This window comes from Pipistrellus kuhlii, unplaced genomic scaffold, assembly GCF_014108245.1.
Source record: "Pipistrellus kuhlii isolate mPipKuh1 unplaced genomic scaffold, mPipKuh1.p scaffold_m20_p_3, whole genome shotgun sequence".
Lineage (NCBI taxonomy): Eukaryota > Metazoa > Chordata > Mammalia > Chiroptera > Vespertilionidae > Pipistrellus > Pipistrellus kuhlii.
Window position 1 is genome coordinate 71,106,548 of NW_023425529.1, and position 22,926 is coordinate 71,129,473.

A 22,926-nucleotide genomic window follows, 5' to 3' on the forward strand; every position below is an offset into this window, starting at 1 on the left:
CACATATAATGCCTTAATCAATAAATAAAAAAGATATTTTGCTTACCAGTACTTATCTAGACCTTAAATTATATTTTCAGCTTTCTAGAATTTTTTATTTCATATAACAGGGTAGTACTATGTGGAACATATATAGCTCATTGTTTAATCTAAATAATATTTTCTAGTTTTTTAATATCTACATAAACATTTTTTGAATTTTTATTGGGAAATCATTGACATACATCACTGCATAAGTTTAAGACGTACAGCATGCTGGTTTGATTTACATATACTGTGAAATGATTACCACAATAGGATCAACTAACCTGCATCTCCTCATATAGATGCAGTAAAAAAGAAATAAAATTACCTTGTGATGAGAACTCATAGGATATACTCCCTTAACAACTTTCCTATATATTATATGGCAGTGTTAATTACAATCATCATGTTGTACATTATATCCCTAGTACTTATTTATCTTTGTACCTTTTTATTTCCTTCCTCTAATTTTCCATACTATATACTCTTCTTCTGGTAACCACAAACCTGATCTCTTTTTCTGTGAGGTTGTTAGGTTTTTGCTTGCTCATTTGTTTTTACATATCATATAATTCAAATGTAATATGCAAATTGACCCTAACAGCAGAATGGCTGGGAATGACCAGTTGCTATAATGTGCACTGACCACCAGGGGGCAGACGTTCAATGCAGGAGCTGCCCCCTAGTGGTCAGTGTGCTCCCACAGGGGAAGCTCCGCTCAGCCACAAGCCAGGCTGATAGCTGTGAACGTAGTGGCAGTGGTGGGAGCCTCTTCTGTCTCCTCGACAGCACTAAGGATGTCCGACTGCGGCTTAGGCCTGCTCTCTGTGGGCCTAAGTCACAGTCAGACATCCCCTAAGGGTCTTGTCTGTCTGAGGGGTGTGTGACTGCTAGCTTAGGCCTGATCCCCCAGAGAGTGGGTGGACCTCCCCTTCTGGCCCCTGAGTGCATGAATTTTTATGCACCAGGCCTCTGTTAAGTAAGATAAAGTCTATCCATGTTGTCATAATGGTCGAATTTCTGTGTGTGTGTGTGTGTGTGTGTGTTACGGCAGAATAGTTCTTCCATGAAACTTTTATAATCTTTCTAAACATCTTTTTCTAATACTAACTCCTGAGGGTTTGTTTAAACCACCTTCTGAATTTTTTTCCTGAAACCACTGAGCAATAGTATTAGCCTCTTCTAATGTTTTCTAGTTAGAATCATATTTATTTTAAGTTTATCTGAGCAAAGTGAGGCCACTTGTGATAATCTTGAAATACATAAAGAATATGCTGACATTTCTTAGGTTTATTTTTATTTTATATTTTAAATTTATTTTTCATTTACAGTTGACATATTAGTTTCAGGTGTATATCATAATGATTAGACATTTATATACCTTTCAAAGTGATCACTCTGTTAAGTCTCATACCCACCTGATAGCATACATAGTTATTACAATACTAGTGGCCCGATGCACGAAATTTATGCACAGGGATGGGGTTCCCTCAGCCCAGCCTGCACCCTCTCCAATAGGGAACTACCTCTGCTTGCCTACCTGATTGCCTCTAACCCTTCTGTCTGACTGTCTGATTGTCCCTACCCACCTCTGCCTGCCTAATCACCTCTAACTGCCTCTGCTGGCCTGATCACCCCTAACTGCCCTCCCCTGCCAGCCTGATGTCACCCCCAATTGCCCTCCCCTGCTAGCCTTATCTCGCTCTCAACTGTCTTCCCTTACTGGCCCGATTGCTCCTAACCCCCTGCTGGCCTGGCCTCACCCCCAAATTCCCTCCCCTGCTGGCCTGATGGCTCTTAACTGCCTCTGTCTTGGTTTCCACCACCAGAAGGAAGTCAGACATCTGGAAGATGTCCAGTTGACCCAGTCTAATTAACATATCACCCTTTTATTAGTATAGATAGATTATATAGGATAGGATTGCTTAAAGGGAGGAGGGAGCCTTTTTCAGCAGGAGGAGATGCTCTTGGCAGACAAAAATACATGATCCCTATATCTGGACTTATAGCCAACCATATGCACTATACTGCCAAACCAGTTATTAAAAAATTGAACTGCTTTCTTATACCTACGGCTTACACCAAATAGCTAAAACTTAAAACTTCTCCTCAGCCCCTTCACAGTTCACCCAGATTAAGTTCTGATTGGTCAGTTTCTATGCCAGTCAGCATCAAAAGCTCCACCTCCTAGGCAGCCATTGGCTCCTCACACTTCACCTAGATTAGGTTCTGATTGGTTGATTTCTATGCCAGTGAGCATCAAAAGCTCTGCCTTCTCGGCAGCCATTGGCTCCTTGCAGTTCACCCAGATTTGATTCTGATTGGTCTGTTTCTATGTCAGTCAGCGTCTCTGGGCTATTTATGGGCCTAATCAGAGAGGCGGGGCTGATCAGCATCTGCCCCAGGCTGCTTGGAAGCCGGCTGAACTGCTGACCTCTTGGAGACAGAGTCAGAGAGAGAGAGAGAGAGAGAGAGAGAGAGAGAGAGAGCGCCTCGCCAGCAGTCTGGGGTAGCTGCTGAACAGCCCCACCCCTCTCTCAATCTCCAAGAGGTCAGCAGTTCAGCCCACTGGCCAGTCCCCACCCACCAGAGCCTGTTGCATGCACAGCCTGGCGTTAGGCTGTCCCTTCGGTCATTTTGGATGTTGCAGACCCTGCCTCTTTATATATATAAATTGTTGACTATATACCCTGTGATTTACATCTCTGTGACTATTTTTTATAACCAACAATTAAAACTTTTTAATCCCTTTCATCTCTTTTCACTTATCCAGCCATCGTCCCTCTCATCTGATGACTGTCAATATGTTCTCTGCATTTATGAGTATGTTTCTGTCTTGTCTGTCTATTTATTTATTTATTTATTTATTCCATATATAAGTAAAATCATATGGTATTTGTCTTTATCTGACTTACTTCACTTAGCCTACTATCCTCTGGGCCCATCTATGTTGTTCTCTTTCCTGGCTGAGTGATATTTCACCGTATATGTATACAGTGAATAGCCTTTATTTGTCTATCAATGAACACAAGTTGCTTCAGTGATCCATTGGTTATGATATGGTGTACCTACTTCATTTGGGAGTTTAAGGTAAATATCTCAGTGGAAGTGAAATGCTATTCTAATGTTATATATTCAAACTTAAATAAGAATTCTAATTAAAAATGTCAAATTACTATTTTGTAGACCTGAAACTAATACAACCAATATAAGATTATATACCAACTATTGTTCAATAAAACATTTTTTTAATTTAAGTTCTTTATATATTTTTAAATTATTAGATATATGTCTTTTCCCCTCCCATTGATCCCCCCCCAGCCGCTCCCACTCCCAGCACATACCCTCACCCCCCTTCTGTCTGTGTCCATTGGTTATATTTATATGCATGAAGACAAGTCCTTCGGTTGATCTCTTACCTGCTCCCTCCCCACGACCCCCCATACCCTACTTTACCTCTGAGGTTTGACAGTTGTTTGATGCTTCTATGTCTCTGGATCTATTTTTGTTCATCAGTTTATATTCTACAAATGAGTGAGATCATGTGATATTTATCTTTCTTCAACTGGCTTATTTCATTTATCATAATGCTCTCGAGGTCCATCCATGCTATTGCAAATGGTAAGAGTTCTTTCTTTTTACAGCAATGTAGTATTACATAGTGCATAGTGTAGATATACCACAGTTTTTAAATCCATTTATCTGCTGATGGGCACTTAAGCTGTTTCCAAATCTTAGCTATTGTAAATAGTGCTACTATGAACATAGGGGTTCATATATCCTTTTATGAGTATTTCTGGTTTCTTGGGATATATTCCTAGAAGTGGGATCACTGGGTCAAATAAGAGTTCCATTTTTAGTTTTTTGAGGAAATTCAATGCTGTTTTCCACAGTGGCTGCACCAGTTTGTATTTCCACCAGCAGTGCATGAGGGTACCTTTTCTTTCACATCCTCGCCAGCACTTGTCCTTTGTTGATTTGTTGACGATAATTATTCTGACAGGTATGAGATGGTACCACATTGTTATTTTGATTTGCATCTCTCAAATGATTAGTGACTTTCAGCATGTTTTCATATATCTCTTGGCCTTCTATGGGCCCTCTTTCAAAAAGTGTCCATTTAGGTTCTTTGCCCATTTTTTGGTTGGATTGTTTATCTTCCTTTTGTTAAGTTGTATAAGTTCCTTTTAAATGTTGAAGTTAAACCCTTATTGGATACTAGAGGCCTGATGCACAAAATTTGTACAAGAGCAGACCCAGACTTCTCTTGCAGAAGGAGGCCCAGCCTACCCACCACAGTGCATTGGTTGGAGGCCTAGGCCTTCCTCTTTGGGATGATTGTGGAACACCCCTCCAGCCCCCCCACTTCCAATTGATCTCCCTGCTGGCCAGTGGCCTGAGCCTCTCTCTGAGGGGTGATCATGGGGCGATGTTTAGGCCCTGACCAATTATATCACACCTACCTTGGCTGGCCTGGTGCCCTTGGGTGTCATAGCATGGTTCAAGATGGCCATCTGAATGGTCGTTCTACTGTTTGGCCTTTCAGTCAATTTGCATATTATGCTTTTATTATATAGGATAACACTGACAAATATGTTCTCCCATGCAGTGGGCTTTCTTGTTTTGTTGATGGTTTCTTTTGCTGTGCTGAAGCTTTTTATTTTGATGTAGTCCCATTTGTTTATTTTCTCCTCAGTAACCATTGTCCTAGGAGCTCTGTCAGTAAAGATATTGCTATGACAAATGTCTGCTATTTTGCATGAATTTTTCTAAGATTTTTATGGTTTCTGGTCTTATGTCAAAGTCTTTTATATATTTTAAGTTTATTTTTGTGTATGGTGTAAGTTGGTGGTCCAATTTCTTTCTTTTTTCTTTCTTTCGTTCTTTCTTCTTTCTTTTTTTTTTTTTTTCATGTATCTGTCCAATTTTCCCAACACCATTTACTGAAGAGACTGTCTTGATTCCACTGATGCTCTTGTCTCCTTTGTCAAGTATTAATTGAGGATAATTAATGTCTTGAGTTGATTTCTGGGTTCTTTGTTCTGTTCCACTGGTCTATATGTCTGTTCTTGTGCCAGTACCAGGCAGTTTTGAGAACAGTGGCTTTGTAATATAGCTTAGTATTTGAAAAATAAATTTTAAAAAAATCAATCCCTTGAAACTGAGTTAAAAATATTTTTTAAAAAGAGTCCTTCTCTATCTGTCTATTGTCCCATTGTTATTTGAAAATAAAACATTCTGTGCCCAATGTATACCTTTTAGAATTTTGTTCACTTTTCAATTGATATATGTCATTCAAAAATATACCTCCCAATACAAGTTTAAATAATAATACATTTTACACTCACACATTTTTCAGTAGGAATTTGGTCTAAGTTTTACTGATATTAGCTTTAGAAAATATAAATGCACAACTATTCTAAAACTCTCCTTTAGAATCTTGAAAAATTGTGATACAATTGATCTTTGAAAATTTTTCTTCTAGGTGGTTTAGAATCTTTAAAAAATCTCCAGCAACTAATTGTGGACAACAATCAGTTAATTAGTACAAAAGGCCTTTGTGATACTCCTACCATTATCTACTTGGATTGTTCACATAATCATCTTACTAAAGTTGAGGGCATTGAAAACTGTGGATTGCTTCAAATACTGAAGTTACAGGGAAATTATCTAAGTGAGGTAAGGGCTTTGAATTCATTTCTGTGATTAATGAACAATCATTTCTTTTGATGAAAATATCAACCACATATTTCAAAAGCAATTTTGATTATTTTATTTTGTTTTTCAGCTGTATTTTCATTTTATTTTAAACTATTGCACACTTTCCAATATTTAAACAAATGTTTACCATAGTTAGGAAATTTTTTAATTTAATTTAACATTACTTTTTCATAATACCAAAATATAATAAATAAAATCTTTTAAGTGATATTTTAGGATGTAGTGTGATCAAATTTTCTATCATGTAATTCTAACTAAAATTCAGCATAAAATACTTTCTATACAAAATTTTAATAGAGGTTAATTCTTAAAATTTTAATTTATACTAAAATTTTCATAACATCATAATTTGATTTGTGATATACACTTTATCAGAATATATCTGTTGTTAGTTTTGATAAATTTTACACTTTTAAATTTGGTTAAATGATAAAAATATTTTGCTTAACATAAGCTAAATGACACAAATTTAAATATAGATTCCATCCTTGGAGAATCATGTTTTACTACGAGAATTGTACTTGGATGATAACAGCATTTCAGTTGTGGAAGCATGTTCTTTGTATTGGCTGCCTTTGCTACAAAACTTGACTCTGTCTCAAAACAGGTAAAAAATGAACTTTACTTAATAAATGCAGTAAATGATTACTTAATTGTGTGGTCTTCATACTAAGTAGAAAAGCTGTTAGTTTTTTTCTTAGTAATTCATAGAAAGTGCATTGCAATGAATTGGTACTTAAATTATAAATAACATTTCATAGAATTTTAAAAATTAAAGTGTTTTGACATACCCTTGAATTTTAATAGACTTTTAATTCTCACTTATCTTACTCATTTTGTTTCTTCTCAAAATGTACTTGTAGAAAACTCTTAGAGCCGGTTTGTTTATATTTGTAAAGAATATAGTCCTTGGAAAATACAGGAGGTAGTTAATTTAATTTAGAAGGATGTCTCATTCTCTCAAATGGTACTTATTAAGTCCTGGAAAAGGATTTTTAATCTGCTCTCAACTTGCATGTCTTTTTGTAACTGTTAAGATAGATTTAAATTTGATTTCCCTAAGGATATAAAGTAACACTTAAAAAAAATACCTTAACATTAAATCGAGATGGGTACCTGTCACAGGAGATCCATTTGAAACCACCAAACATCTGGATCTTTGCAGAAAATAACTGTTGAAACCAAAGCAGGAACAAAATATGTATATGCCTCCCTCTGTTTAATATTTCATTGAGACTGTTCAGACTAATATGATTAATTTGTTCATGAAAGGCACATGGAGTAGGGAAAAGGAACCAACTTTAACATAGATTTCTTCTTTGAGTTACATAATTCTTGCAAAATAAGTAAACAAGGACAACCCAATATTAATATGTGTATCCCCTTCACCAAAAAAAAAAGTTTTCTCTTAATCTCTGTCTGAATACTGTTCATCTTTTAAGCATATCTGCTCCAAATGGTTTACTTTATATGTATTATATACTATTCTACTATTTGACAAATCAAAATAGATTGTGTATGCAAAAATACCTTCAAATTGTTTTAATCAGATCTAAAATATTAAAGGTGATTTGACTTTAAAATGATATTTATTCCAGAATCAGTTCTATCAGATAACACTGTTTTGATTAAGTTGGGCCATCTAAAAACCCATTGGATCTTTATTCAATATTTCCAGATAAGAGATAAAATTTTAATAGAAATACTTAGCTGTGCTTTGGATATATGAAAAAAATCAGTAGCAGACATATTTAGTATATACTATAGAAATGTTTCTCAAGCCACAATGATGAGCATAATATTTTTAAATATTAGGAATATTTAAATTATGAACAATTCAATATTTAAATTTGAGATAGATGCCTTTAATTTTATTGAGCCATTGAGATTATCAAAGAAATATTCTACCTTTAAAAGTTAAAAGTAATTCTGACTAATAGACTTTTTCCCTATCAATCTGATATGACTAGGATTAATATATACTAGACTATTAAAATTTATTTTAGAGATGATAACTATAATTGGTATACTTAAATAAAATTATTTATTTATAATTTTGTTTGCTTAGCTTTATACTACTACATTTTATATATTGAAATAACGTTTGCTATTTGTGGGGGATACAAAACTAAGTAATATATGTCCTTTCCCTCAAAAAACTCTTAGGAATAAAGGAGCTTAATCTTGAACTTAATATATTTAAAGAGAGATTAAGTTATATAATATGCTTTTTAGAACATTCTAATAATGCTATTACATATGTGAATTTAGTTTTTGTGGGCCTCTCAAAGCTCTTGCAGATGTCTACCATTTTTGGAGGATGACCGGGGGAGTATTTAGGAGGGCCTTGGAAATGTGATTGATCTGAATGGACATATACAGTAGAAAATTTATTTCCTAAAATCATAGCAAAAATAATTTTCAACCTTAGGATTTTTTATAATAAGCTAATATGATAAACTGTAAAAAATATTCATCTTACATTAAGTTTTCACATATGCATTGACCTTTTCAGAACCATATCAGGTCTGATAAAATTCAGAATCAGCAGATTTAGGTTTGAATTCTTAATCCACATTTATCTGTCATGTGACATTGAACAACTCTTTTCTCACTACATGACTCTCACTGTTTTCATGTGTTAAAAAAAAGATAGTAATACTACCTGACCTATCTTATGAGGTGTAATGATGATCCAAAAGGAAAATGCATTTGCAAACCTGGAAAAAAAATTATGAATTAGATGTTTGCATTTGTGGCTGGTATGTCTTTTAAATTTTATATTTTCTTCTTTTAGTTTTTGATAAGTATTTTCATCACAAGGAAGAAATTATGTCCATATGCTCTTTTTCCAACAAATGAAATACATGTAAAAAATGGTACTTAGCACATATTGTTTGAAATACTTGTTGCATTCTGACTTCTGTTTTAAATTTTCATTAGGACATGTGACTGTTTTAAGTTTGACGCAGCGGAGTTATAACTGGAGGACTCTGGCTTCACAAGCCTTTCTATTTCCAGTGAGACTCTAAGTAGGAGCAGAAAGTGGAAACTATTACCCATCGGCTGCTCATTGTACAAATCTTTTGCTTTTTGTCGTCTTTGAAATTTATATCTTTTTTATGCCCAAGGCTAATGTGATAAGGTCAAATAGTATTAGGTTTTCACTAATGTCCTTTGTCTTTCTGGTTTGAATTTTCTTAGGAAAAAATATACACAGAATGTCAGTAAAAGTTCTAGAGTTTGTGTGTTTTTGTGTTTTGTTTTGTTTTAAGATTCTACTATTAGGTTTCTACCATCCTAATGAATAGTTGTTAAGGTGAATGAATAGCCAGTTTTCTTGATTAAAATTTCCAAAAATGAAAATGTGATTCTAAAAGCATGGCTATCAGAAAAGATAAAATTTCAATATTATAAAAATATTTTATCAAACAAAATATTTCTTTACTTGAATAGGTATTTGCAAAGGTTTTTTTTCTTTAATTCTAAAACGTTCTTAAATACTTTTACAAAACTCATTATCGACTCACCTTTCCAAATCCTTTAATAGAACAAATAGTTATTATTGGAAATATATTAAAGGTAGGAAACAAATAAGAATGTTCTTTTAATAAATACATTTATTAGAATTATATTTCATTTGAATAACTTCAATTTCCTACTTGTAATAATAATGTAGAACATACCTAAATAGAATGTGTCTTAATGTTAGAGCTTAAATTCATGAAATATACAGTGACAGAGTTTTAAGTTCCTTTTTTTCTCTTTATTTATTTTCTTTGTTTTTCTGTGTACTTGTGACATTTCAGTAAATTTTACTGTTAAAGACTCTATGTACAAATAATGAAGTAAATGTATAAATGAAATGCCAATACTTTTCCACTTTTTCTTTTATTACCTTGGATTCCTCCATTGGACATTGTTTTTAAGAAGTAGTGTGTATAGGTTTAGTATAAATAGTAATATTGTACGTAGGATTGGCTACATTCAGAGAGATCTTCCAGCCTGTTATTTAGTCTATGTTTTCATCAGTAGTATCCTCTGTCTCTCTGCTAATACAGAACAGGATAGTACAAGACAGAAGTCAAGGTCAGTACAACCGATAGTTTTGTGTCAGATCCAGAAGCCCTCCAGTAACATTATTATTCCGTAACCTTCTGAACTTAAATAGTAGCGTGTGTGTGTGTGTGTGTGTGTGTGTGTGTGTGTGTGTGTATATATATATATATATATATATATATATATATATATATATATTTCAATTGTTAAGAGCTGGTAGAAATAAAGATGAAGACATCTGCCAGGCCAACTGAAGGGGCAATATTTTTTAAAAGAACAACACAAAAAGAACTGGAAATTAATGCATACTTTTTTTGTACTACAAATACTCCTTCCATTGAAGCATATTTTGAACAGTTATAGAGTTCCAACATTTATAATGGGAATTAGTTCAGAACACTATTGTCTTGTGATGAGAATATATATTATATGAAAGAATTTTTGTTTTGTTTTTAAAGATTCAGATGATTTCACTTAATTTTTATTTCCAAATATCTAGAATAAGGTGATATTATGTTCAGAGTAAGTGTAGACTTGTCTTAGAAATGTAAGTCAAACTTAATTTTTCTTTTATGACTTTTGTTTCCAATGATGTGATATTTTAAATATTATGTCTCTTGCTAGAATATAGGCTCTTAATGACAATTTTAACTTAGAAATCTATAGAAATTTTTAAAAGTAGGAGAAAAGTTTATCATTAGAATTTGAATATGCATAATTTAGTTGAGTATTGATTTTAAATATTCATATATTTCTGCCAGATTTGTCTATACAATTGTTATAAAACATTTTCTATTATTATTAGTGACTCTAATCAGTCATCTTGTAAAAAAGTGAAGATAAGTATCTTTATGATTCTTACCTTATAATGGTTTAACATAAAAAATATATACAAATAATATAAATTTGGCCTTATACAAAGACAAAAAAAATTAACAGTAAAGCATTTACTTGTTTTTATTTAAATGCCACATATACATTAAAGTACATGATATTTGTTATTGAAATTGGGAATTCCATGGTAATTTCTCCATAGAAATGAATAAATTTTTTTGTTATAAAATAAATACTTAAATTTTATAATTATTGAATTTTAATAAGTACTGTTAATCAATGATATTATAAATTTATTTTAGTGTACACATACTATTCCATATTTAGTTACATATAATTGCATATTATATAATTGTACTATATGATTTATAATTATATAGTTAGTTCAATAATGTTAAGGAGTTTCCAATTTGAAACTTCTATGAATTCAATTTTTTTGTTTGTTTTCAGCTTGACAAAAATCACACCACTTTTTCATTTCATTTCTCTGGAAAAACTGGATGTCAGCAATAATTGCCTTTCTGGTAAGATTATAATAATATATAATTTTTTAAAAAAAAATTGAGTTTCTGTTCCAAAATGCATTGAGGAGCTGTTTTAGACAGATGCTTTAATAGTGCACATACAGAGGAGGAAAGTTTTCTCCTCTACCTTCTTAAGTTCCTAGGCTGAGACAGAAGAATTAAACTGACACAAGAAAAAAACAGAAAAAAAAAATTACTGGTCTTAATTGCAGGGTTTCCCTCCCACACACACATATACATGGGAGTTCCTCCAAGAAAAATAAAGAACCCAAGAAGCACTTAGAATTGAACACTTACCTAGAATATTGAATAAGAGTAGTAAATAGTGAAAATGTGACAAGACAAAGGTGCTTGGTTTAAGGAATTTAATTAAATAAAAAAAAATTGACTAGGAAATAAGGGTTAGTTTAACAAGTGTGTTTTTGCATATTTCTCTCAGCCTCTCTTCTTGTCCTTGTGAGAAGAATCTCTCTTTCCTCCTGGTATAGGGAGGGTATTTTCGCACAGGAATTCATCACTTGCTTTACGTAAAGAGAAGAAAGGTAGGGGTAGTTTCACATCTGCTGTTTTATAAGTTCCTTAAAGAGGCATGGTGACGTAATTCAGTTAATATATTTTTTCTACCTTTAAAATCATATCACTTTTATATCTTTCTGGTAGAACTGAGCATATGTCTCAATTATATTGTTATTTTAAATTCATGTATCTTTTAACTATGAAGTAAGTAGCATAGTAAAGGCAAGTAAAAAAAAACCAAACTTGTCTAACTTGTGCACTCCTCACAGGTATATAATAGACACCAATTTAAAATGTACTAAATTGAAAAATGATTCATTCATTTGGCTGACTCATCCCCCAAAGTTTTCCCATCCCTACTTCCTGTTAGTCCCCTCATAAAGACAACTATAGTTCTAATTTGTCACCATAGGTTAATTTTGACTGTTATACATCTTTATATGAATGGGATCAAATAGCACATTATCTTTTGCTTCCAATTTTCTTTGCTGAACATTTAAGAAATATTCCACTATGTCATTTATATATGTAGTTTGTATTGTTTGTTTTGCTGAAGTGTAGTCCATTATATGAATATAGAATATATCACAATTTGTTTATTCTTCTGTTGATTGATATTTTGTTTGTGGTTTGGAGATACTATGATTATAAAGTTCCTGTGGAAAAACTTATGTAAATCATTTTGTGGATGTATGTTTACAGTTCTCTTGAGTAAATGTTTAAGAGTATAATTGCTGGATAGCAGAGTAGGTGTATGTTTAACTTGATAAAAACTGAAAAAAAGGCAAATAAACACTGTTTTCCAAAGTACTTGTAACATTTTACATCCCCACATGCAATGTATGAGAGTTCCAATTGCTTGATTCTATAAGGTGTTTTATATTTTATTATTGTTTTAGTTTGCATTTTCATGATGAAGAATGTTATTGTGCCTCTTTGTATGCATTTTTGATGACTTCTGTATATTTTTATGTTTAGTGAAGTATCTTACTATTTTAAAAATTTGCTTATTGCTTTTTTGCTTATTGATTTGTATAAATTAAACTATATTCTGGGTGAAGTTATATTTTGTAAATATTTTCTTCCAGAACTTTTTAATTTTATATGTAAATGAACAGAAGTTTTAAGTTGTGATAATATTAATTTATTATATTTATTAACTATTTTTCTTTGTGTCCCTGATAGTATTTTTCCACTTCCAGAATGAGATGGTTTTCCATGTTTTATAGTGTTCTTATAGAAGTATGATACTTTTATTTTTTTACCTTTGGATCTTGGACCTATCTCAGATTAATTTTTATGAATGGTATGAAGTAGGGGGATGAATTCAGGTTTTAATATAGATATTTAATTGTTTGAGCAACATTTGTTGCATAAGCTTTTTCAACATTGAATTTGGTGTCTTTGTCAAAATTGATTTACATTTGGCTACTTTGGATGTGTTTCTATTAACTGCTTTTCTCTTAACGATAGATCGTATTCTTTTTCTTTGTATGTCTAGTGATTTGTAACTGTGTGTTGAACATTGTGCACACAGTTTATTTACTGGGTCTGGGCATTGTTGTCTTCCTTTTATTGGGTGTACTGGTTACTAATGAGGATTTTTTTTCCCAATAGATGGAGTTACACATATATTGATGATATATGTGACTTGATATGTATGCTATTTTGTTGTATTGACAACAAGCTTCAAAACTTCATATGTGCCGAAACCGGTTTGGCTCAGTGGTAGAGCATCGGTCTGCGGACTGAAAGGTCCCAGGTTCAGTTCCGGTCAAGGGCATGTACATTGGTTGCAGGCACGTCCCTGGTAGGGGGTGTGCAAGAGGCAGCTGGTCGATGTTTCTCTCTCGTCGACGTTTCTAGCTCTCTATCTCTCTCCCTTCCTCTCTGTAAAAACTCAATATAATATACTTAGAAAAAAAAAACTTCATATGTCAAATTTGCTGAAGGTGTTAACATCATAGATATTTTTAAACTTAAAAATGTCTAATTTTGTGCCCAAAAAAAAGCACTTGTGGGAAGTTTTATTCATTCCTTCATTTTAAAGAAAAGTGCTGCTGAATATTTCGGGAAGCTTATGGTTAACATGCTCCATCTCAAGATACTTGTGAATCCTGGTTTAAATGCTTTAAAAGTGATGATTTCGATGTGAAAGATAAAGAACGTCAAGGTCAATTAAAAAGTTTGGAGACCAACAATTACAAACATTATTGGATGAAGATGCGTGTCAAACTCAAAAACAACTTGCAGAAAGATTAAACTTTGCTCAACAAACAATTTCCAATTGTTTTCAAGCAATGGGAAAGATTGTAAAGGAAGAAAAATGGGTGCCACATCAACTGAACAAAAGACAAATGGAAATCCAAAAAGTCATCAGTAAAAATGCTGCTTCAACAGCATGAAAGTCTTTTTGTGTATCGAATTGTAACTGTCCATGAAAAGTGGATTTATTCTAAGAATCCCAAATGCACGAAATCATGGGTTGATCCAGGTCAACCATCAACATCAACTGCGAGGCCAAATTGCTTCGGAAAGAAGAGACAATGCTCTGCATTTGGTGGGATCAGGAAGATGTGGTGTATTATGAGCTTCTAAAACCAGATGAAGCCGAAACCGGGTTGGCTCAGTGGTAGAGTATCTGTCTGTGGACTGAAAGGTCCCAGGTTCAATTCCGGTCAAGGGCATATACATTGGTTGCAGGCACATCCCTGGTAGGGGGTGTGCAAGAGGCAGCTGGTCGATATCTCTCACTCATCGACGTTCCTAGCTCTCTATCTCTCTCCCTTCCTTTCTGTAAAAAATCAATAAAATATATTAAAATAAATAAATAAAAAATAAAACCAGGTGAAAATGATGTTAATACCGACAGAAAATAATCAATTTGACCCATACTTTGATGATGAAACAACCAGAATGTTCCATTAGATGCGTCAAAGTAATTTTGCTTTATGATGATGACCATCACACACTTTAGACCCCTTAAAGACAAGTTAAAAGACCTTGCCTGGGAAGTATTAACCCACCCGCTGTATTCACCAGACCTTGCTCCTTCAGATTACCACTTGTTCTGATTCATGGCACAGGACTTTCTGAGCAGCACTTCAAAACGTATGAAGAAGTGGAAAATTGGATCTCTGAATGGTTTGCCTCAAAATAAGAAAAGTCCTATTGGGATGGTATCCACAAATTACCTGAAAGATGGGGAAATGTGTAGCTAGCGATGGACATTACTTTGAAAAAAGCACTTTTGATGTTTCTCTTGAAAGTATTGTGTTTTCTTTAATTACAAAATCCATATTATTAACAGTACCCTAGTAAAGGCTGTTAAGTTTGCCCTAGCCAGTTTGACTCAGTGGATAGAGCACTGGCCTGCAAACTGAAGGGTTCCAGGTTCAATTCTGGTCGAGGCCACATGCCTGGGTTGTGGGCTTGATCCCCAGTAGGGGGCATGCAGGAGGCAGCCAGTTAATGATTCTCTCTCATCATTGATGTTTCTCTTTCCCGCTTCCTCTCAATAAAAAATATTTTTTAAAGGTTGTTAAGTTTGCTGAGACCAGTTTGGCTCAATGGATAGAGCGTCGGCTTGGGGACTGAAGGGTCCCGGGTTCGATTCCAGTCAAGGGCATGTACCTTGGTTGCGGGCATATCCCCAGTAGGGGGTGTGCAAGAGGCAGCTGATCAATGACTCTCTCTCTCATCGATGTTTCTAACTCTCTATCTCCTTTCCTCTCTGTACAAAATCAATAAAATAAAATAAAAAATTTTAAAAAAGGTTGTTAAGTTTAATTCTGGTAGACAGTTAAAGTGTTAATGGATAATTTGTTTCTGTCAGCCTTCATTTTATTCTCTCCTAGGACAACTCATTTTAGTTTTCAACTCTTAGTGCATGCCCCTACACCAGGCCATTTCATTTCCAATGCACAGTCTTTTGGATTTTAGTTGAATCTCTACTCAGTTTGGCCTCATTCTGGCTGGGCTGAAACCCCCATGTCTTTCATCTGTGCGTGAACTTTAATGTCACTACAGAAGGTGATCTCTGCTAGTTGTCTCAGTCTTGCCTGCCTATGTAACGCCTCGCCCTCCTCTAGGGACCTGCAATAAATCTTCACATAGACTCTTCTCCCACCTCCCACCCCCAACATATATATATATACAGCTTCTTATCAGTGCTTTTTTACCATAAATTCCAGCTTCAGTTCTAATCTTTGCCTCCTCACTCAGCAAAATAGCTTCTTTGCTTGTTTTCCACTTTCTTGCTCTGAAGTGGTAACATGCTTTCAGGCAGAAAACTACTTTGATTGCAGGGTCACCATGTGTGTTTCTCTTCTCCCAGAGTTAGGCTTAAAAACAGGTGCTTCATATACATTGTCCAGTTTTATGATGGTTCTCTGTGGGAGAGAAATTCTGAGATTGACCGACTGTTTTTATTTTTGAAAGTTTAATAGGTCCATGTAATTCTATTTAAGAATATGTTCAATTTTACCACTTCTCCTATTACTTTAGATTTCACTTTTTCTAATTTTGTGTTTATAACCTTGAATGAACTGTTTTAAGCCATCTACACACATTATTTTATTTAATCCTTACTCTGTGAGATAGATATGAAACTGAATTATAAATCAGTTGTATGATTTATGATTTACTTGAGTTCACACAGCTGTAGAAATATATATTCTGGCAGTAGAGTCTTAATATAGTCTGTATATTGTTTTCTGCAGAACAAATAATTTTTGTTGCTTATTTAATAGCTAATTAAATAAAATGTTCATTGATCTGTAATTTCTTTATCTAAAATATTTTGTAATGATTCTTACTGTTTATTTTTATAGATCTCACAAGTACCCTAAAGTGTTTTGATGCATGCTATTCTCTCCGTGAATTGAATGTCACCGGAAACCCACTTCTTCAAGAAATAAACTGGAGGTAAAAAACAAGACAAAACTGTTGTACCTTATGTTCATACTTTATTATAGTTGTAGAAAACAGAAGTTGATGAAAATCGTTTTGAGTATACAATTTGCTTGGGAAAAGTTAATAAAAATAATTTAAAAGTTATTGAAGACAAAATAGTTTTGTAAGAATAGTTTGAAAATATTTTTCACCTATAGTAATTTTTGGCATTTTATGAACCAATGCAGATTCAAACTGATAATTCTGATCCCTATTGCTGATTATGTAACAGTGTTAGTATGACATTAACTTGTTTTTATTTATGAAAAGACATTTATTCATTGGGAATTACTTTTTATGAGTCACCTAAATCTCTTAAAATTGTCTCCCTTCTGTCAATATTTTGATTTTGTTTTAATTTCTTAAAATAAAAAGTTTGTATCTATTATGTGTATTATAAGCATCTGTGATTTTATGCCTCTCTTTGAGAAATTGCAGTACATAGGTATAAATGAAGAAAGTATTCTGTAATTTTGAAAATTAATTTTCCTCTTCAAAAAAGTTATTCTAATTGAAACTCTCATATTATGATAGCACTGTTTCCCCTACATTGACTAGCATCTTTTATATAATACACTTTTTAAAAGATAATTTACATATATTAAACTTCATCAGTTCTGTTTATGAATATGAATATTGTGTAAAATCCACCACAAGCAAGACACTGAACATTTTTATCACCCCAGAAAGTTACCTCATTTGCTGTTGCTGTCAGTTCACTCTCCTGGGACTTTAAAAATGTCTCTCCTCTGTCTTTATGGCTTCCATGTTTTTTACCTAAAGTTAGCTGACATTCTTATCTTCATTCCTCTGTCTCTGGATACTTTTCTAAAAAATCCTTACCCAAGCATATGTTTAGACAGGAAGGGGTGGGGGGTGGGAGAGAGAGAGAGAGAGAGAGAGAGAGAGAGAGAGAGAGAGGGGGAAAATGATTGATTACCTACCATATGCACCCAACTTGTAACCTAGGTATGTGACCTGACCAGGAATTGAAACTGCAACCTTTTGGTGTACAAGACAATATTCCAACCAACTTAGCCACCTGGACAGTTAAAAAGATGTGTTTTTTTATTGATTTTAGTGAAAGAGGAAGGGTGAGGGAGAGAGAAGAAAAACATTGAGACTGCAACATTTATCCTGAGTGGGAATCAAGCCAGTGACCGCTCAGTGCCTGGGATGTCACTCAACCAACTGAACCACACTGGCCAGGACTGTCTCTGGATATTTTTAAGATGTTCTCTTTATAAGTGCTTTTCAGCATTTTGATAATGATGTGTTCGGTAATTTACTTCATCCAGACTATTTTTCAATTCAAATTTTAGATATTGTTATTCATCTTTAGAAGTTTCATTTATGCCTTTTACACCATTTGTAATTTTTCTCCTAATCATGCTCATGTTTTCCTGAATCATCTTGAACGGAATATTTATAATGCTGTTTTTACATTCTTGTCTGCTAGTTCCATCAACTTTAACATTTTGAGTTTGGATGTCAATGGTTTCTTTTTTTTTTTTTTTTTTTTGACTGGATCATATTTTCCTGTTTCTTGCATAACTGGTCAATTTTGGTTGTATTACAGACATTTTAAATTTGATATTGTTGATATCATATTTTAAAATAATTAAATGGCATCTATTTTGTTTCTGACATGCAGCAGCTAAGTCACTTGGAATTAGTGAGACGTGTTCAAAGCTTGCTTTTAAGTTCTGTGGGAAATATTTAGACTACTGCTAATGTAGTTCCCTGCTATGGTGCTGAGTTTCTGAGTATTCTCCCTAATACCTCTTATTTGCTTTATTTCAACTTTAGCTGATCAGAATTATTTTGAGCCCTGTGCCCTATGTGGATTCCTATCATGTTTTTGCCTTTTGCTTTCCACTGGTTCTTTCCCTTGTTCTCTCATACCCTCAGATCATTACTCATTTACCCAGGTCCAGGTGAATTGCATCCCAGAATACTGAGACTTGGGTTGTCCACTTTGGTGATGATTCTGGCCTAAACTTGTGTTTCTTTTAATGTTCAGAGCATGCATTTGTTAAAAGATTCAACATGGATACATCAAGGCCAAACAAAGTTAAAAATAGACTGGGTATGCAACCCAATACAGCAAGATGAGTCGATAGTATGCAAGTATAGGGAAAAGCAATCATTTATTAAAGTTCAGGTAGAAACATCTGTTTCAGGACCCTCAGAGTTTGGACCAAGTCAGCAAGTCTTATCAATTCAATCATGTAGTGAAAATACAACAGTTTTGAACAAACGAAGGAATTTAACATTTAAAAGAAAGTTTACAGTTGGAATAAAAGAAGATAAAACAATAATTAATAGCTATACAAGTATAAACTCTATTTGTGTACACACAACTGTAAACCTACTTTTTCCAATTCCCTCCTCTAGGGACCTGCAATAAATCTTCACATAGACTCTTCTCCCACCTCCCACCCCCAACATATATATATATACCTGGTGGGCTGTTTTTAAATAGCTATAATTTTCCAAAGTAACTACGTAGATGAAAAATAAAGTAAGTGATTGTGCCCATGATTCAGAGCCACATCTTTAGGGGCAATGGTTTTTCTATTAGGTGTTGGACAGTTAAGACATGGATTCTCCTGCTGATCCAGTATCAGTTTCCATTCAAGGAGCTGTCATGCTGCCAGTTGCAACTAGAAACAAAACTATAATAAATATAAGTGTAATATGCTAATTAGACCAGACAGCAGAACTACCTTCTGGACGACATTCAGGACGACCTTCCAGACAAAGCCAGACTACGAAGGCTAGGGCAAGCTGCAATAGCTGTGAGGGCTAAGCCCCTTACACAAATTTTGCACATTGGGCCTCTAGTCCTATATAATAAAACGGCAATATGCAAATTGACCTAGCTGTGGAACGGCTTGTAGCTGTGATGTGTACTGACCATCAGGGGGCAGAGCTCAGCAGAGGAGCTGCCCCATGGTGGTCAGCCTAAGCCTTTAGTTGAACATTCCCCAAGGGCTCCAGGGCTGCCAGAGGGATGTCTGACTACCAGCTTTGGCCTGATCCCTGGGGACCGGGCCTAAGCCGACAGGTGGACATCCCCCAGAAGGTCCTGGACTGCGAGAGGATGCAGGCTGGTCTGAGGGACACCCCAAGAGCTTCAATTTTCTAGTGTCCTAAATAATCTCCAAATTTATTTTTGTTTATATGAAGTATAAACACTTATTTTTTAGTAGAATATGATTTTGGTAAATATATTTGTATCAATCTATTAAAATCTAGATATTTTATTGAATTTATTGGGGGGTGTCATTGGTTAATAAAATTGTATAGGTTTCAGGTGTACAATTCTATAACATATCATCTGTGTATTTTATTGTGTGTTCACATCCAAATCAAGTCTCCTTCTATCACCATTTATCTCCCCCTTACCCTCTTCCACTTCCCCCCCACTCTCTCTCTTCTTCTCTAGTAAACACTATGCTGATGTCTGTGTCTATGAGGAATGTGTTTTTATTAATCCCTTCGTCTTTTTTACCCAGCCCTGCAGCACTCCCCCCAATATATATATATATATGTGTGTGTATATATATATATATATTCACATGTTACACTTAACTATATATACTTTACAGTCTTGAAGAAAATATTTAATTAGAAATAATACTGAAAGAAAATAGGTAGTATTTATATTATAAATATATACACAATTTAGCTATTATAATTTTTATATTTAAATGAACTTTTCTGAACTAGAGTAATACCAACTTGAAAATAGTACTTATCAAATTTCACTTATATTAGTTGGCATAATTTTTCATAATTTAAAAAAAACTCATTTATCTAAAGGGTTTAATATCTCATAATCTATAAAATATGGATTTATTAATGAAAGTACCAACTCAAACTTTAACCAGTATGTTCCAATGAACTTTACATAACCCCTTGATACCAACAAAGGGATTAGTTGTAGGTTTTCCCAATTGGCTTTTTACTTTCATGTCTAGCCAGTGATGGCTTGAACAAAACTGATGTGCTAAAAAAGAAAAAAAAATTATATATATATGTGTGTGTGTGTGTATATATATATATATATATATATATATATATATATATATATATATCTTTTTAGAACTTAAACCAGAGACTCAGTTTGGAATCTCCTTTGGGAATGTGTTTCACTTATTAATGATTAATAGAGCTTCTTAAGTGACAGAATATTCACCAGGAAGTTTTCACTAAATGAAATATTGATTCAGCCTTTGACTAAGAGAAACTCAGCTGGAAAAAAAACTAATGTTGAGATACACTTTATTCTTATCCACGAATAAGCTTGTTACAGCACTTTCTAATATATTTATCATAGACTTTTATAAGACTACATTTGAATTTAATTAAAGACAATCCATGCATTATTGTTACAGATCTGAGAACTGTTCATTTAATAACAACAAAAAAACTAAAGAAAAATATTTTAAAATAAAAGACTAACTCCACTCTAGTTATTATATAAATCACACATTTCAAGATGTTGTCACACTTGTGAAGTGCCCAAGCAAATGAATTTTTTACATTCAAAAGAAGTTCAAAATATTCTGACTAATATAAATCATTTGGTAACTTTTTAATATAAAGATGATAAATGTAACATTAAAATATTCCAAAAGTAGAAATTCAAGTCCTGTTGAACCACCAACTCTAGAATTATTCCCTATAGCTAAAATGGTATATTTTCTTAATAATATCTATATCAATAACCATGTCTAAAATATAGTATTTGATAATAAAAGTATCATTTTGTCCCTTGATGATGTGATGTCTGTTAACATCAGAAATAGAGTCTACATAGTACCAACTGCACACCTAGACACAAACTTAATGTCCACTATTACTTTTGAATTTATTTATTTTTAATTATTTTGTTTGTAACATAAACACTTGTTTAATTAAAATAAAATATGCTGGGGGTAAATTTTTAATCTGTCTATTAATCCGATAAAGCAAATTCTTACTTTTTTCCTCTAGTATTGGATTATTTGGTTGAAATGGTTATATTATCTTCATTTTTTAAAAAACATATTTTATTGATTTTTTTACAAAGAAGTGAGACAGATAGTTAGAAACATCGATGAGAGAGAAACATCGATCAGCTGCCTCCTGCACACCCTATCCTGGGGATATGCCTACAACCAAGGTACATGCCCTTAACCAGAATCAAACCCGGGACCTTAGCAGTCCACAGGCCAATGCTCTATCCACTGAGTCAAATCGGTTTTGGCTTTCTTCACATTTTTAAATAGGAAACTGGTTTCATCTATATATTTTATATGTATTCTCTATTTTCAGTCTCACAGGAATATTTTTCTAAGAAACTTTCATACCATTTATATAAAACCAATGGCAGCCCTGGCCCAATCATCCCCAACTGCCCTCCCCTGCCAGGAATCTTGTGGTGGCCATCTTGTAACAATGTGAGGGTGGCCATCTTGTGGAAGCCATTTTGTGAAGACGTGAGGGCATTGGGTGAGAGCACAAGGATGCGAGGACCACGTAGGCTTTTATTAGCATAGAATGTTCATCTGTGATCAGCACCTTTAATTACCTCATCACCTGTGATGAATAGCTATTATTTTAATATTAGAGTCCTGGTGCACAAAATTCTTACACGGGAGGGGGGTACCCTCAGCCCAGCCTCTACCCTCTCCAATCCAAGACCCCTTGGGGGATGCCCAATTGCTTGTCCTCGGGATCGGGCTTAAACAAGCATAATCCTGAACCACTCACTGGCTCCTAATCACTCACCTGCTTGCCTGCCTGCCTGCCTGGTTGCCCCTAACTGCCACCCCTGTTGGCCTGGACACCCCACACATCCTGCTTGTTCAGTTGTTTGGTCGTCCCTCACTAATTTCCCTGCCAGCCTGGTCACCCCACTCAGCCTGCCTGGTGGTAGGCAGCCATCTTGTGAGTGTGTGAGGGTCAATTTGCATATTACCTCTTTATTATATAGGATAACATTCTGTTTTTGAACCAAACCTTCAAATGAATCCAGCCAGAAACACAATATATGCTATTTATTTCACATTTTTGTGGTAAACATGGTAATTTTTTGGCAAACACTGGTAACTTTCAGTCTACTAAAAAAGGCATTTGTTTTTCCTGTGGGGGATGTAGAGAGGTAGGGGAGCTAATCATTTATATCCTGAAAAAATAAAATAATAAGTGTAGTATTATTTCTTTTGACTTTTATAAAGGGAGATGTAATTATACATCTCTTGTGATAACTTTTACCTAATAGCAAGACTATCAAGATTATAAC

At 34.0% G+C, this 22,926-nt stretch overlaps 1 protein-coding gene across 1 annotated transcript in view; it reads left to right on the forward strand.

The window, feature by feature from the left end:
• The window catches only part of LOC118729753 (leucine-rich repeat and IQ domain-containing protein 1), a 273,234-nt gene that overhangs the window by 109,380 nt on the left and 140,928 nt on the right, over positions 1-22,926 (forward strand). Inside the window, exons 11-14 of the mRNA XM_045587773.1 lie at positions 5,510-5,703; positions 6,225-6,352; positions 11,089-11,162; positions 16,511-16,604. Coding sequence (XP_045443729.1) covers positions 5,510-5,703; positions 6,225-6,352; positions 11,089-11,162; positions 16,511-16,604 — 490 coding nt within the window. The remainder of the gene's footprint in view (positions 1-5,509; positions 5,704-6,224; positions 6,353-11,088; positions 11,163-16,510; positions 16,605-22,926) is intronic.